This window comes from Arachis ipaensis, chromosome B08 (genome assembly GCF_000816755.2).
Source record: "Arachis ipaensis cultivar K30076 chromosome B08, Araip1.1, whole genome shotgun sequence".
NCBI lineage: Eukaryota > Viridiplantae > Streptophyta > Magnoliopsida > Fabales > Fabaceae > Arachis > Arachis ipaensis.
The window spans coordinates 1,252,327-1,266,467 of NC_029792.2; the positions used below are offsets into that span (position 1 = coordinate 1,252,327).

Genomic DNA, 14,141 nt, shown 5'->3' on the forward strand with positions numbered 1-14,141 from the left:
TTTGGTGACGTGTACGGTGGTAGTTGAGTGTAGCAGTGGAAGGAATGATAGGTGTATCAAAAATCGCTATCGCTTTGGAAGAAGCCATAAACTTGTGCATAGTTTTGTTTTCTTGTCTCCTCAAGTAGCCTTCCATTGCTACCTTCCTCTTCTCACTCTCCCTTCTTTGCCACCTTATTATTTTCTTTTCACAATTTCGTATTAAAAGGGTTTTTTTATTTTAAATGATAGTATAAAGAGGGTATATGCACATTAAAAAGTTAAAGTTAGTTTAAACTTTTAAAGATTCTCCTCTTCTTCTTTTTCTCTATTTTTGGGTGGGACCAGCTTCTCGTTTTGACTCAGGTCCTTTTTTCTTTCGAGCTATAAGACTCCACGGAAAATCCAACACCTTTAATATCACAACAATGCTAGAGAACTAAGAAGGTACCAGTAAAAAATCAGTCAAATATCTTTGAATGAATCTAAAATCTTTATGTGGATAGTGTTTATGCTAAGCATTAGGATGTTTTTTCTAAGTATTAGAATGTTTCTTTTTCATACTAAATGGATATTCTTTTATATATTTAATAAATTGTTATATACTAATAATTGGGATTGTTAGAAATTGCGTGATCCGTGTCTATATTTCTTCAACATATTATTTAGAATTTTAATTTGATGTAAGAAGTAATTAACATTAAATATTATAAATTAAAAATAAATAAAATTAATTAAATATAATTATAAATTAGTTAAGTTATTTACTTTTTGACTGATCACCTCTTGATTTCATATATTTTTTCTTAATATCATAATAACGTTAGGTCTTTATCACTTATATAGTTTTATAAGTACTTTATTTTATTTTATTTTATATGTTCCTCCATTTACTTTCCTTTTAAACATTTTAAAGGCTTAAAATAGTGATCCAAAATAAAAAAATTTCGTAAATAAATATCATAGAGAGAGAAATACAGGTTTTTTTATTGAAATAAATAAAAAAAAATTATTTTTTTAAATACACACGGCTGCAAATCATCTCTAAAATACGTAGCTCCATCTCAGGATCATTATCTACGAAATAGATATACACTCGAACTCAACTTTGGTGCCTACGAAATGAGCCAAGTTTCCATTTCCTGCATAGCGCCCAAGAAAATGGGAGTTTCATGGCTAGTGTTCACGAATTGGGTCATGACATTTTAAAAATATATAAGTTATAATTTATTGATATAAAATTATAGATTATGTATTTATGTTTCTCTTATTTGAGTCAGCTCGTGAGCTCGAACCAGCTCGTGAGCTTTTGGTGAGTCGAGCTTGAGCTTAAGAAATAAGCTTGATTGTTAATGAGTTGAGCCGTGAATCAAGCTCAATTTTCGTGAGCCGAGCTTGAGTTTGGTCTAGCTCGGCTCAGCTCGGCTCACTTCCAGCCCTAGAGCTACTTCATTGTTGGTATTTTAACATACTAATTTACTTTCAATAATTACTATTCGTATTTAAGTGAAAATCCAATTTAAATAAAATATTGTTAAATACTAATATTTTTCCTAAACTCGGTAAATAGAACAGGCCTTGCAATGTTTCAATAATAGCATCAGCAAAAAAGGATGCATTTTATTTATTTATTTTAACAATACAAAAAATTATATTATGCAATTTTTATAATTCTATATACTCATACAGTCAATATTTAAGGTCAAAGTTTGTGTTTTTGTGCTTCAGAATATAAATAAATTAAAAAATCGTAAAAACAAAAATAAAAAAGGACAAGACAAAAAAATCTAAAATCTGTTTCTTTTAAAAGTCTTTTATTTTTTATTTTTGAAATTGTTATTCCAATAATATTTAATTTTATACTAAGAAAAGGATAGAGCATAGACTACCATGTTTCCTCACCACCCGCTGAGGTTGGGACCATGTCACAGCTGAGTTTCAAACTTAAAAATATTATTATTTTTTATATTATAAACTAATTATATATGTTAAGATAAGATTAAGAAAAAGCTCAATTATTATTATTGTCATTACTAATTGATGGGATAAAATGTTCGACACTAAAGCTGGCCCAGGAAATACCTATTTTGTGGGAGCTATCCAGAAATTGAAAACCTGGCTCATTTTATGGGTACCAAAACTGAGTTGGAGTGTATATTTATTTCATGGATGATGAGCCTGAGATGAAGCTGCGTATTTTGGAAATTATTTGTAGCCGTGCGTATTTAGAAAAATAATCTTTTTTTATTTATTTATTTCAATAAAAAAGCCAAAAAATACACATAGTACTTGTTTCAAGTAGTATAGAAATTAGTTTCGATCGAACTGTGTAGCCTGATCTACCATACTATTTTCTCTTCACAAAAAATATTATTTATTCCTAATGTGTTTTTAAAAGACGCTTAATTTTATTACTAGAATAAACAACGAGTTAAATTCTAAAGTGGTCCTTAAGATTCACAAAATACACCGATTTAGTCCCTGACTTTTCAATTGCACTAATTACGTCATTCAGATTGCAAAAAATGCATCAAGTTGGTCCCTCTCGAATTTTCCGTTCATATGTCTTACCGGCGAGAGTGACGTGGCAAATGATTGCCACGCTAGAGGATGAAAAACGCCGTCGTATTGGATTTTGGTGCTGAACCCATAACTAGACAACGCCGTTTCAACTAGGAAGTATTAACAAAACGTTCAAACTCCCCCCTACTCAAAGAGATCACTTCGTCTTCTTCATCTTCTGCGAACTGAAAGCATCAAACCCTGGCATTCGAGAGCCCTGCCGAGGCTTTTCGGACTGAAGTAATTTGGAGTTGAGAGGAACCTGGTCATCGTTGGCTCAAGATCGGTGAAGGAAGGAGCAAAGATTCTGCGTAAAATCTCCTGTGGCAGAGGTAGGCATGCAGTATATTCGATAGTCTTGTTCTGTTTTCCATAGTAGTAAGGTATCCATCATTATGGATTTTACTTGGGAATTTAGTGTAGATTGATGAAAAATCATGGATGCTATGTTATGAAAACCATTAAGGTATCCTCTCCCGGGCCAATCCATGTAGGAAAAATTAGTCTACAATCAGTCCCAGGCTCCTAATGTCAAACGAAAACCAGAAAAACTCACAACCAAAAGAAGAAAAGACGCTGTTGAAGGTACTAGTGTAAATAAGAAAGCTAAGCAGACTATTACTCTAAAGAGACAGCTGAAACCATTCACATGCACATATTGTGGTGTAAAGGGCCACACCAAGAGGGGATGTAAACAGAAGAGAGCTGATGAGCTTGCTGCTGCCACAGTATCAGCTGCAGCAGCTACTGTGGCAGCTTCCAAGGCCAAAGCTACTCCTACTGGGAGTACACCTGCAGCTGAAGCAAGCAACACTGCCACTCCGGGACCACAAGCAGCTGACATTCCTTCTGGTGCAGGTGTTACAAACACTCTTTCACCACCAGTGGCTGCACCGCAAGCTGAAGAAGTTGAATTATCCCAACCAAACTATGATGAAACACAAGATGAGGTATAAAATGTCCCAAAACATTTGTTGTTTACTTCCTAGTCATAACTCCCATTTTCACACTAACTCATACTAATTCTCACACTTAACTCAGGCACTACCAACAACAACGAAAAGGCCACATAAATTACCAACCAAACGGAAGAACTCACCACAATCAGTAACTACTTCTGTTGATTCCATGCAAGGAGCAAGTGCAGCCACATCTTTCAGGTTAGCAAATTTCATGAAGTTCGTTCCAACACCACAGTTCAAGGCACCAAGGAAGAAAAACACTTGATATTGGATGTTCTAGCTGCTGATTTCGGAATATATATGAAATTTGGGCATTGGTTGTTTTTTTTGAATAGCTCATAGCCAGACTGTATGGTTTATTTTATTTTTCTGGTAGTAAATACTTTAACAGAGTTTAAACTTAAAGGCCTTCTTATTTTAGAATTGGTGGCTGTTTCATTTTGTTTATCCTTATATGGTCAATTGATAGTGTGTTACATTGACAATGTCTTGTTTATAATCAACAACTACCGTTATCAATTTACCTCTTCTGTTCATTCAGTTTGGATTCCATTTTTGTAAAATCTATCTACACATAACACACTAATAAACTAAAGAGTTTCCATACATTCATTAACATATGCTTTCAAACACAGTTCTTACATTTTTACCATCACAACTAAAACAACAACTAACAGGAAAAAAACAGCAATTCTAACATTTGTATTATATATTTCTGGGTCCTTAACTCAACCTCCGAATTGCCAATCCTCAAAGCAAGACTGACGCTCACTTTTTCATTGTTGTATGCCGCAGTGTCTTCCAAATTTCCTTTATCATCTTTTAAAATGTCTGCCCATCGAAAGAACCCACACTATCTTCTTCCACTACTCTGTGAACACGAAATTTAACAGTTACCATCAAAATAGTCAACAACAAATCTTCAGAAAACACTCACGTTGTAATTCGGGCATCCAAAGAAGGGCTTATTTGGGTGAGTTTCCGTTTCAGACCATCAGAGCACAGGACGTTTCCCACACCCACACCGCTCTGGTACTCGCGAGGCTCTGCTCTAACTTGGCCTCCTTGTCGTTGATCGCATAGAACTTCCCTCTCCTTCATCTGCACGTCCAACCATCATCCAACCAGCAGAGTAACGGCTACGAGAATGAGCAGGGAAAAAGAAGAAGTGGTGCGCTACTTCTGAGTTAGGGTTTAAAAAGGGATCAGGGACCAAATTGGGTCATAGACTTTCATTTGCCACATCATTCAACCGTTAGACACTTCAGCGTGGCAATGATTTGCCACGTCACTCCTGCCGGCAAGACATATGAACGGAAAATTCGAGAGCGACCAACTTGATGCATTTTTTGCAATCTAGAAGACGTAATTAGTGCAATTGGGAAGTCAGAGACTAAATCGGTGCATTTTGTGAATCTCAGGGACCACTTTGGGGTTTAACTCAACAAACAGCATATATAAAATAAAAATAAAATAAAGCATATGTAAATGCAACATAAAATATGCATGATGACATAACTTTTCGGACAATTCACCCACTTGTTCCCAAATACCTTGTAATATACTGTTCTTTAGATCTGGCAATGTATTCGATAAACTGATAAATACACTCAAGGATTCTCTGTCAGTAAATTTCACACTGTATCTCTTGCTTCTATGAATTTTTCTAGAGCAATGCACTAGCACAAAGAAACTACGTACTCTCTTCCTTACTTGCCATTATAAAAATAATACTCTTCTACATAATTGATTTCATTGAATATATATAGAGTTTTTACTTCTTATAAACTATGGAAAGGATAAAACGTATTATGTATGCATGCTTACTATTCATAAACTGTAGAAAGAATACCACTGTTTATGTGTTGTTTATATTTTTCATAAACCGTAAAAAGTACCACAGTTTAAAGTTTAAAACAAGTAAGTAATCAATTTTCAATGGTTACATTTAAATAAATATTTGATTCTTTTATTTTATTTAGGTGAATTGCCCTAACTTTTCATTCAAATTAAATTATCCAATCCTATACGATACATTCTGACCCTATAAAGTAAAAAATAACTGGGATCTTCATGCTGCTTTCCAATATTTGTGCCGCAAGTGGAAGACTGGATTGGAAGATTCTGCAAGAAAAAGCTGGGTTGATGAGAAAGAAATTTTTGACATTTGAGGCAAGATCAAGTTTATAGTTTGCCTTAGTCAGTAATATATAGTTGCAAACTTGGAGGCTAGAAAGATATTCTCTTGTCTGCCCAGATGGATGAGAAACAAATGGTTCTGCGTGCCTCCGCTACAATTATTATCTTTTTCAATTAAAGACGAAGATGATGTGAATAAATAGAAAAACTTATTAAAACTTTGTGATTGATTCACATGCATAGTTTGACATCCACAGAGAGAAATCACCGCTACTTTATTTTTGCTTTTCCTCCAAAACCTCACAAGAAAACCGCCATAACGTAACCCACCCGCCACTTTGGTGGCACTTATTAATACCTTGTTGATTATCCATGGCCATGCACACCAACTATGCATCTTCTTCCAATTCACTCAGCTACTCAAATCATGGCGACAAAGGACTCATCATCGGAATTAGAATCACCAAGAAGGCTTCAATACCCACTCGACTCCACCTCATACAAGCTCCTCGACGAGATCGGTTCCGGCGTCAGCGCCGTCGTCTACAAGGCTATCTGCATCCCCATCAACTCCTCCCTCGTCGCCATCAAATCCATCGACCTCGACGGCTCCCGTCCCGACTTCGACGACGTCCGCCGCGAAGTCAAGACTCTCTCCCTCCTCTCCCACCCCAACATCCTCAACGCACACTGCTGCTTCACCGTCGACCACCGTCTCTGGGTGGTCATGCCCTTCATGGCCGGCGGATCCTTCCAATCCATCATCTCTCATTCCTTCCCGGACGGATTCTCAGAGCCATGCATCGCATTCATCCTCAGAGAGACTCTCAACGCTTTGTCCTATCTCCATAGCCAGGGACATCTCCACAGAGACATCAAAGCCGGTAACATTCTCGTCGATTCCAACGGATCCGTCAAGCTCGCCGATTTCGGCGTCTCCGCTTCCATCTACGAGTCAATCATGAGCTCCTCTTCTTCCTCTTCTTCTTCTTCAAGTGTTCCTGGTTGTTGTTCGTGTTCTTCTCTCATGCTCAAAGATGTCGCCGGAACACCGTATTGGATGGCGCCGGAAGTGATCCACTCCCACGTCGGTTACAGTTTCAAGGCTGATATATGGTCGTTTGGGATCACGGCGTTGGAGTTGGCCCATGGAAGGCCTCCACTCTCTCACCTTCCTCCTTCTAAGTCCATGATTCTCAAGATCACCAAACGCTTTCGGTTCTCCGATCTGGACAAGTTTGGCGGCGGTTCCAGCTCCCATGGTAAGAAATTCTCCAAGAACTTCAAGGACATGGTGGCTTCTTGCCTGGATCAGGATCCGGCTAAGAGGCCTACGGCGGAGAAGCTTCTGAAGCATCCGTTCTTTAGAAACTGTAAGGGATCCGAGTTTTTGGTGAAGAACGTGCTGCATGGGTTGCCAAGTGTTGAGAAGAGGTACAAGGAAATCAGCAAGGCTTCTTCTATGAACAATAATAATGATGATGATGATGATGATGATGATCAAGTGAAGCATGGGAAGTTGATGAAGCAAAGAAGGATAAGTGGGTGGAATTTCAATGAAGATGGATTGGAACTTGAACCTGTGTTCCCAAATGATGAAGATGATGAGGCCAAGGCAACAAGAGAAGTTAAAGGTGAAGAAGGTGAGAATGAGAATAATAATGAAAGGTTAAAGGGTATTGAAGGAGTAGCCATGAATGTGAACAACCGTGATGCCATGTTAGCGACACTCAATGTTCTCAAAGGGAGCTTGGAACAAGAGCTTGGACAAGTCAAGGCCTTGATCAACATCTTACGTGCAGATCGTAATCATCATCAAGATCTTGATCATGATCAGCAGCAGTTGGAGTCACAACTAGACACCTTCAAGCTTCACCTTTCTTGAAATTTTATTGATTCAACCTAAAGTTTCTTATATATATTTCATATTTCATTTGTGTTGCCATTCTTGTGTTGGAGAGAAGCTCAAGAGCTAACAAAATTTATTGTTTTTGCCAGCACTTTTAGTCATGAATCCAATTTCTTTAGTCTAATAATCCAACAATATACTTTTATTTTATATTTGTATTGGTAAAAAAATAGGTAATAATGATAGTGCTATATTGCTGCAAAAATTTATCAAAAGACATAATAAACAAGAAGTTGGTGTAATGTTTGAACTTTGAAATTAATAATCAAAGGCAATACCTAGCTAGTGATGATTACAAAATTGATCTTATGCCATCTTCTCTACAATCTATGTTAAGTTGTAAAACTTTGCTAGCCTAATATTCTGTGATTCTGTTCCTGATCTTGAAAATTTTAAATTTGCTTCATCCCTGCATATTTGAGAATAATATTGTATCATATTAACATCAATGAAAGAACAGAGTATAATATATAATCAACAGTATGATGCTTACAAACCTGAATAATGCATGCCCTCCACTGGTGTTTGATGATTTGATTTGGTTTCTTTAAAACCAAGGTCAAGCATATGCTTCTGATCATAAACATAGCCATTATTATCATCAACTCCAACATTGCCATTTTCATTCTCATTGGTTAATGCCAAAGGTGATAACAACGCAGGTGATTGCAAGTTTTGCATCATCCATGCATTAAGATCCACTTCATGCGTAATGGAGCTATTGCTATCCATGTTAGTAGCTTCATAATATTGATCCGGTTGAAATGGAATTCCTTCAACGTTATTAGCTTGGTTGCAACTCGAAGATTGCTGCTGCGCTTGAGCTTTGAAGAGGGCGAGACGATGAAGAACAAGTTGAAGCTCAGCTTGACGGTACTCAATCTCAGATTGAAGCTGTTGAATCACTGTACAACAACCGTTAACAGGATCATAGGCTCGCATCTCAGATTCGTAGATGATGGTTTCCATGGCAATGTTTCTCTCGGTAGGACCGAGTGGTTTGATGAGATCAGTCATTCTTCCAACTCCAAACAATTTATGAGCGTTAAGGAATTGTTTTTGGCGATCGTGAGGAAAATATGGTGCGAGAATGCAGTTAGGACCACACTTCCTACGTTAGTGCTTACAAGCAGCGCAAGCCTGTGAGGTTGTGCTGATCTTTTTGCTCATTTCTCAAGAAAAAATAGGGGAGATTCCGGAGGAGATGCAATTAAAATTTTTTGCTGGGTTTCCCTTTATTTTCTGTTCCTTATTTGCAGGAATCAACAAAGTGTTACTGTTACAGCAAAGATTTTGTTAAGAATCTATTGTTATCACCGATGTTTTCGGCCACGTAACTAAATTCTGTTCTGTACAACGTTATTTTCGGATCGTGGAATGAACAAACCTCTTTTTTTAGAAACATTTTTCAAAGTCTGTTGTTGGAAAAAAAAATCAAAAGAAATAGAAGAAATGCTAGCTTAATATTCTTATTTTAAATTATTTTCTAATTGCTCAAGAAAGAGATACACTAGTGTAACAAAATTTAGATGATCAGAATGATTTAATTTTTGAAAGTCAAGTCAAAAACTCAAGATAGAATCGATCTAGAATAATGACTTTGGCCAATGACGATTTATTTCTCTCATTTTCTATTTCTAACTTCTATTTCTCTTTTCTGTTATCTTTCGAATTTGAATCTAACGAGTATGTGACATAATAAAGTTAAAGAGAATTATTAAGAGATATCGTCATAACAAAAGCATATTTATACCATATAGCATAAAATCATTACTATGCCACATCAATTTGGACATTAATTTCTAACATACGGTTAAAGATAGTTTTTATGAACTAAGCAAAAGCAGCTCATTTTTGTCATGTAATCTTCTATTATTAAAACTTAAAGCTGATGGAGATTCATATTACCAAAACTGCATGTGAAGTCTGGCTCATCAACACTGTGTACAACAAGTTCAGGGTCTGGAGATTCCAACTCCAGGATTACCTGCATCATCGTCGTCGTCGTCATAATCATAATAATATAGTTATTGATTTAAATGATGTTTGACAGTAATGAAGCCCATATAATTGGATATAATGTGTGCTAGAGATAAACAATAGTCAGTGCCAAGTCGTACCAGAATATTATCTCCTTGCTTAAGAACTGGAGCAGGAACATAGAGGTTGCACTGTGGTCCTCTCAACTATCAAGAACAATAATCAGTCACACAGTTATAATTACGTATATATAGTAATTCACTGAAGAGGGAAAGGAGACTATTTTACCGGCCAATATCTTCCTATATTAAAGTCATTAACAAATGCAATGCCTTTGCCCCAGTTGTTGAATGATATGTATGTATCCTTGACCTCGCTTGATTTGTCAATTGAGAAATGACCTGAATAGAATGCAGGCTCTCTTGAAGTATTCTCTGCAAACAAAATGGAGCAACTTCATTACGGATTTTAGATTATCATTTCATAACCCCATCATCAAGTCGAGATAAAATAAAGAAGCTGTTTCACTGGGTGATACAAGTTACATGAATCAAGTGACATCATTGCAGGTAGAAGTGACAGGGAAAAAAAAAGGCATGAAATTTGTTGTTTGCTGCATACTTTTAGTACATACCATGCTTACTCGTCAATCTTTTTCCACGTGCAGAATATGCAACCTGCATGATGCCATTGTGGGTTGGCACTTCATTGAGATTGTGCAAAGGAATAGGGAACATTTTCCACCTGTGTAATATTTCCCCGTCCAGATAAACAGAGGAAAGAATGCCCTGTAAGAGTTCTTACAAATATCAGCAAAACTATGATTGAATTCTCAGAGCAGCAACATCATCATCATTATAATGGCCTTTACCTTTCCATCAAAGATGTAAGGTCCATAATTTACACGACCCATGTTTTCCACCTACAACAATGGGGAAGAATGCTTTATGCAGAAAAGCTCATGGATCATAGATATCCTATGGAAGTTTATCAGTAAGCAACTATGTAATACTTCAAATGTATATTTTTATTTTATTTTTTCTATATATAAAAGCAGGTATATACCAGAATCAATAAGTTGATGTTAGAATGGCATTTAAGATTAGGAAGGTTGAGTTTGTTATTTGACCATCTTTCTATGGCACCAACATAAGATGGCCTTGCACCAGTTACTTCAGAAGGGCATGATATAAATACTTGAGCTCTGTCATGCAACTGCACATAATTTATAATATTAGAGAAGTTAAGTTCTTCCAGTGCAAAATACGGTAGAGTTTCTAGCAAGTAAAAAAAAAGATGATAATATGTGGAAAAAAAGTTGCCAGGAAACAATAATGAGAAGAACTCAAATAGCACCTTTGGTATAAGCAAAGTTTTTATGCCTCCATTCGCTTTGTACTGGGTGACATATAACAAGAATCCAAACAACTGTACACAAAGAACATTAAGCTTGGATGATATATCATTTAGGAATAATGCACAATTATGAAAAACCATCACTTTTACCTGGCCCACAGACTCCATTGACATTGGTTGTTCAGATTCAAAGACATTGGTGGAACTGGTAAAATTAAATTCATCAAATAAGGAAGTTTTCCGCTGCAAGTGAATTGGTCCATATGCTGTCTTTTGAATATTAGATGGAACAGATGGAAGGGGCACTGAGCTATATCGGGCTATAACCTTCCGAATAGCTGAAACATTTACAAAACAAGAACCAACTTCAATTCTTTCTTGGGCATCGCGCGAGTATCTTACTAGTTTGTCATAAAATTATATGAAGTTAATCAATTCAGTCTGCAACAAATGTAAGGTGAGGTGCAACAGATGGGTCAAAAGATTGCTCACATAATCATATGAAGTTAGGTCAGGCTGGTAATCAGCCTCAGCAGAACCAGTATTTGCTCCACTATAAAACCCAAAGTTTGTACCTCCATGTGCCATCTGAAAATCAGAAAACGTGATCAAAATGGATCACTTGAAATGCTATTCTCAAATATAGTACAAAGCTGGAAGTTCAGACATACATATAAGACTGCCGAACCATTTTTTTGCAGAATTTTCTCAAGGGAAGCTGCTGTAAAATCAGCATCAGTCTTGGCAATTTTCTCCCCCCAATGTGTAAGCCACCCAGTGTAAAATTCACTGATATGACAAGAGCTTTTTGTATTTACCATATCATGAACAAAAACAATATTCAATAACAATACACATACGCTGACAATGGCGGTGATTTTCCAGGGGCATTGTACTTCTTTTGTAACTCGAATATAGGCCAAGGATCATCACCAGTACTGAAGTCAACAGCTACAGGAGGAGATAATATGGACAACCAATGTGAGTAGAATATATTCAAGTGAATGATATGTGTTTATGGTAGGGGAGGGAGAGACAGAGGAGGATGGAAAGAAAAATATGTGCAAAAACAGCATGTATAGTATTGGGTTCTCACCTGAATAGACTGCATCCCCACGAATAGTTCCTTTCTCAAGATTTTCCCTAGCCCCCCCATCTGTAGTGTATCTGGACAAGGTGAATATAAGAAAGATAATAAACAAACGAGATATTCCTCAGGTAAACATAGATGTTGTAATTCAATATCATCGTTCAGCTTTAATTGCCTGAAAGATAGAGCATGTACATTTAGAAAAATTCAACAGTTTTAATAAAATAACATTGTAACACCATCTTCGAAAACACCCTCCACACAAGGATACGTTAATTTTAGAATAAAGAAGATATGGTTCAAAAACATAAAGCTTCATACAAAATGATATCGGGTCCGAGATGACTTCTAGCCAGCACGACAAGGTGTTGGAGATATGCTTTGTCATTTCCATATGAACCATACTCATTTTCAATCTGTGCCAAACAGTGCCACAGAAATCAATCTAATTTTTCTTTCATAAGGTAAGTAGTTTAAGTTCAAAATAGAAGATTTCCATAAATCTCCAGTTAAGGTAACTTCATACCTGAACCATTATTATTGGACCTCCATTTTCATATAGGAGAGGAACCAATTTTGGAAGCAGGTTACCCCACCATCTTTCAACCTTGAACAGGAAACTATAGTAAGTTGAAACTTCAATAACAGCTACACTTAAGCACAGAGACAGATACAGAAAAAGACAACAACCCACAAGTACCTAGATGTTTTAATGAAACCAAAATGATAGATAAACAATGTAGGAGTGATTGTTCATAGAGATTATCAGCTCAGTGTTGTATTCCCCAAAAGTAAAAGTGGAATAATCAAGGGTCTATAAGTCTATTAAACACAATCCATGTTGAAAGCATACCAGACGAAGAAAAGTAGGATCTGATGACCTTAGCTTGGGGGATGGGCTCATGGAAGAGAACCAAGCAGGGAAACCACCCCAATCCCACTCTGAAACAAAATCAACAGAAACTGTAAATCACCATCTAAAAAGAATTGTATAAAAGAGAAAGGAGGTTTTTACAGCAACCTGCACATATGTATGGACCAGGTCTAAGCATGACAAGTAGACCTAGCTTGTTACAGAGTTTGAGGAAAGATTCAATGTCAGCAAAACCCTCAAAAACATGGCGTCCAGGGCTTGGTTCATGTAAATTCCAGGGAACATAAGTTTGAATTGTGTTCAATCCCAATGCCTTGGCTTTTAAGAGTCTATCTTCCCAGTACTGGAAACTAGAACACAAAACACATCACCGTTTGATTTGAACTGAGTCCAGAGTGCTAGGGTTCCCCTAAGCTAACCTAATTACCAAATTTTCAGATTCATATGTACCTGTGGATGCACTCTAAAATAGTGCAAGTCACCGCCAATGATCTGAAAGGGTTGAGAATCTTTCCAGAACATATCGCGGGAAATCTCAAAGTTTCTGTTAACCTGCATGAAAACAAGGTTGAATAGGTGGTAGTTGGTGTGAAGTGGAAATTGAGATTGTAAGAGTGAAGGAAGTTACTTTGTTGTGGTGAGAGGAGGAGGAGAGAGAAGGAAGAGGAGCCAAGACAGGAAGGAAAGCATAGAGAGCTGTGAAGGAGATGAAGATGAGTAAAAGCGTAGCTTTAGAGCTTCGTTTCTTCGCCATTGCCAACAGTTTCGAAGCTGAGGAAGCTGATGCAGTGCTCACGTTTCTCTTCTTCTTCACTCCGATTATCATTATTCTTAACAACTATTATTTACAGTGTTAAACTTTTTTTATTAGCTAGCTAAATTTCTATTTGACTTTGACTTTGACTTTGATTTTGAGCTTTGCGTTCATTTGTCATTACCAACCCTTCTTTTACTATCTAACTAGTGCAGAGCCCTTAGGATGTACGGGGAATGCTAAACCAATTCATAACTTAATATAAGTCACATTTACGCCATTATGACGTATATATTATTTTATAATTTTATTACAAATATATCATATATAATTGTATGTTTTACATAGGGGTGGCAAGTGACAACACCATCCGAACCTGTGAGACTCTGTCTCTATCTCGGGCAGATAATTACCAGTTCCAGGGGTGGATTTTTAGTGGGGCGGTTTTTTGAAGGGACGGGATAAATAATTAATAAAATGTATATAATATGTATAATATATATATGGCCTTGCCCATAATAGATTTGGGCTGGGGA

General features: G+C 36.6%; 3 protein-coding genes across 3 annotated transcripts; 1 reads left to right on the top strand and 2 right to left on the bottom strand.

The window, feature by feature from the left end:
* On the top strand, positions 5,511–7,921 carry LOC107612662 (serine/threonine-protein kinase BLUS1). Its single transcript, XM_016314363.2, has one exon. The coding sequence runs from the start codon at positions 6,034–6,036 to the stop codon at positions 7,525–7,527; it is 1,494 nt and encodes a 497-aa protein (XP_016169849.1). The 5' UTR covers positions 5,511–6,033; the 3' UTR covers positions 7,528–7,921.
* On the bottom strand, positions 7,794–9,136 carry LOC107610289 (LOB domain-containing protein 22-like). Its single transcript, XM_016312356.2, has 2 exons — positions 8,049–9,136; positions 7,794–7,960 (listed from the first exon to the last, which is right to left on the bottom strand). Exons 1-2 carry the CDS (start codon positions 8,566–8,568, stop codon positions 7,944–7,946), a joined length of 537 nt encoding a protein of 178 aa, XP_016167842.2. The 5' UTR covers positions 8,569–9,136; the 3' UTR covers positions 7,794–7,943.
* Positions 9,285–13,791, bottom strand: LOC107612665 (beta-galactosidase 17). The gene is made up of 18 exons (XM_016314365.2): positions 13,480–13,791; positions 13,302–13,403; positions 12,999–13,194; positions 12,831–12,919; positions 12,504–12,584; positions 12,299–12,393; positions 11,984–12,054; positions 11,748–11,838; positions 11,559–11,676; positions 11,376–11,475; positions 11,038–11,264; positions 10,888–10,959; positions 10,597–10,746; positions 10,403–10,453; positions 10,166–10,319; positions 9,820–9,965; positions 9,672–9,737; positions 9,285–9,538 (listed from the first exon to the last, which is right to left on the bottom strand). Exons 1-18 carry the CDS (start codon positions 13,675–13,677, stop codon positions 9,434–9,436), a joined length of 2,112 nt encoding a protein of 703 aa, XP_016169851.1. The 5' UTR covers positions 13,678–13,791; the 3' UTR covers positions 9,285–9,433.

Coding starts and splice junctions, on each gene's coding strand:
- LOC107612662 (XM_016314363.2), top strand. CDS start 6,034: ATGCATCTTCTTCCAATTCACTCAGCTACTCAAATCATGGCGACAAAG.
- LOC107610289 (XM_016312356.2), bottom strand. CDS start 8,568: ATGACTGATCTCATCAAACCACTCGGTCCTACCGAGAGAAACATTGCC.
- LOC107612665 (XM_016314365.2), bottom strand. CDS start 13,677: ATGATAATCGGAGTGAAGAAGAAGAGAAACGTGAGCACTGCATCAGCT. Junction 11,677..11,747: donor AAATCACCGCCATTGTCAGC/GTATGTGTATTG, acceptor TTGTCATATCAG/TGAATTTTACACTGGGTGGC. Junction 10,320..10,402: donor CTTACATCTTTGATGGAAAG/GTAAAGGCCATT, acceptor GAACTCTTACAG/GGCATTCTTTCCTCTGTTTA.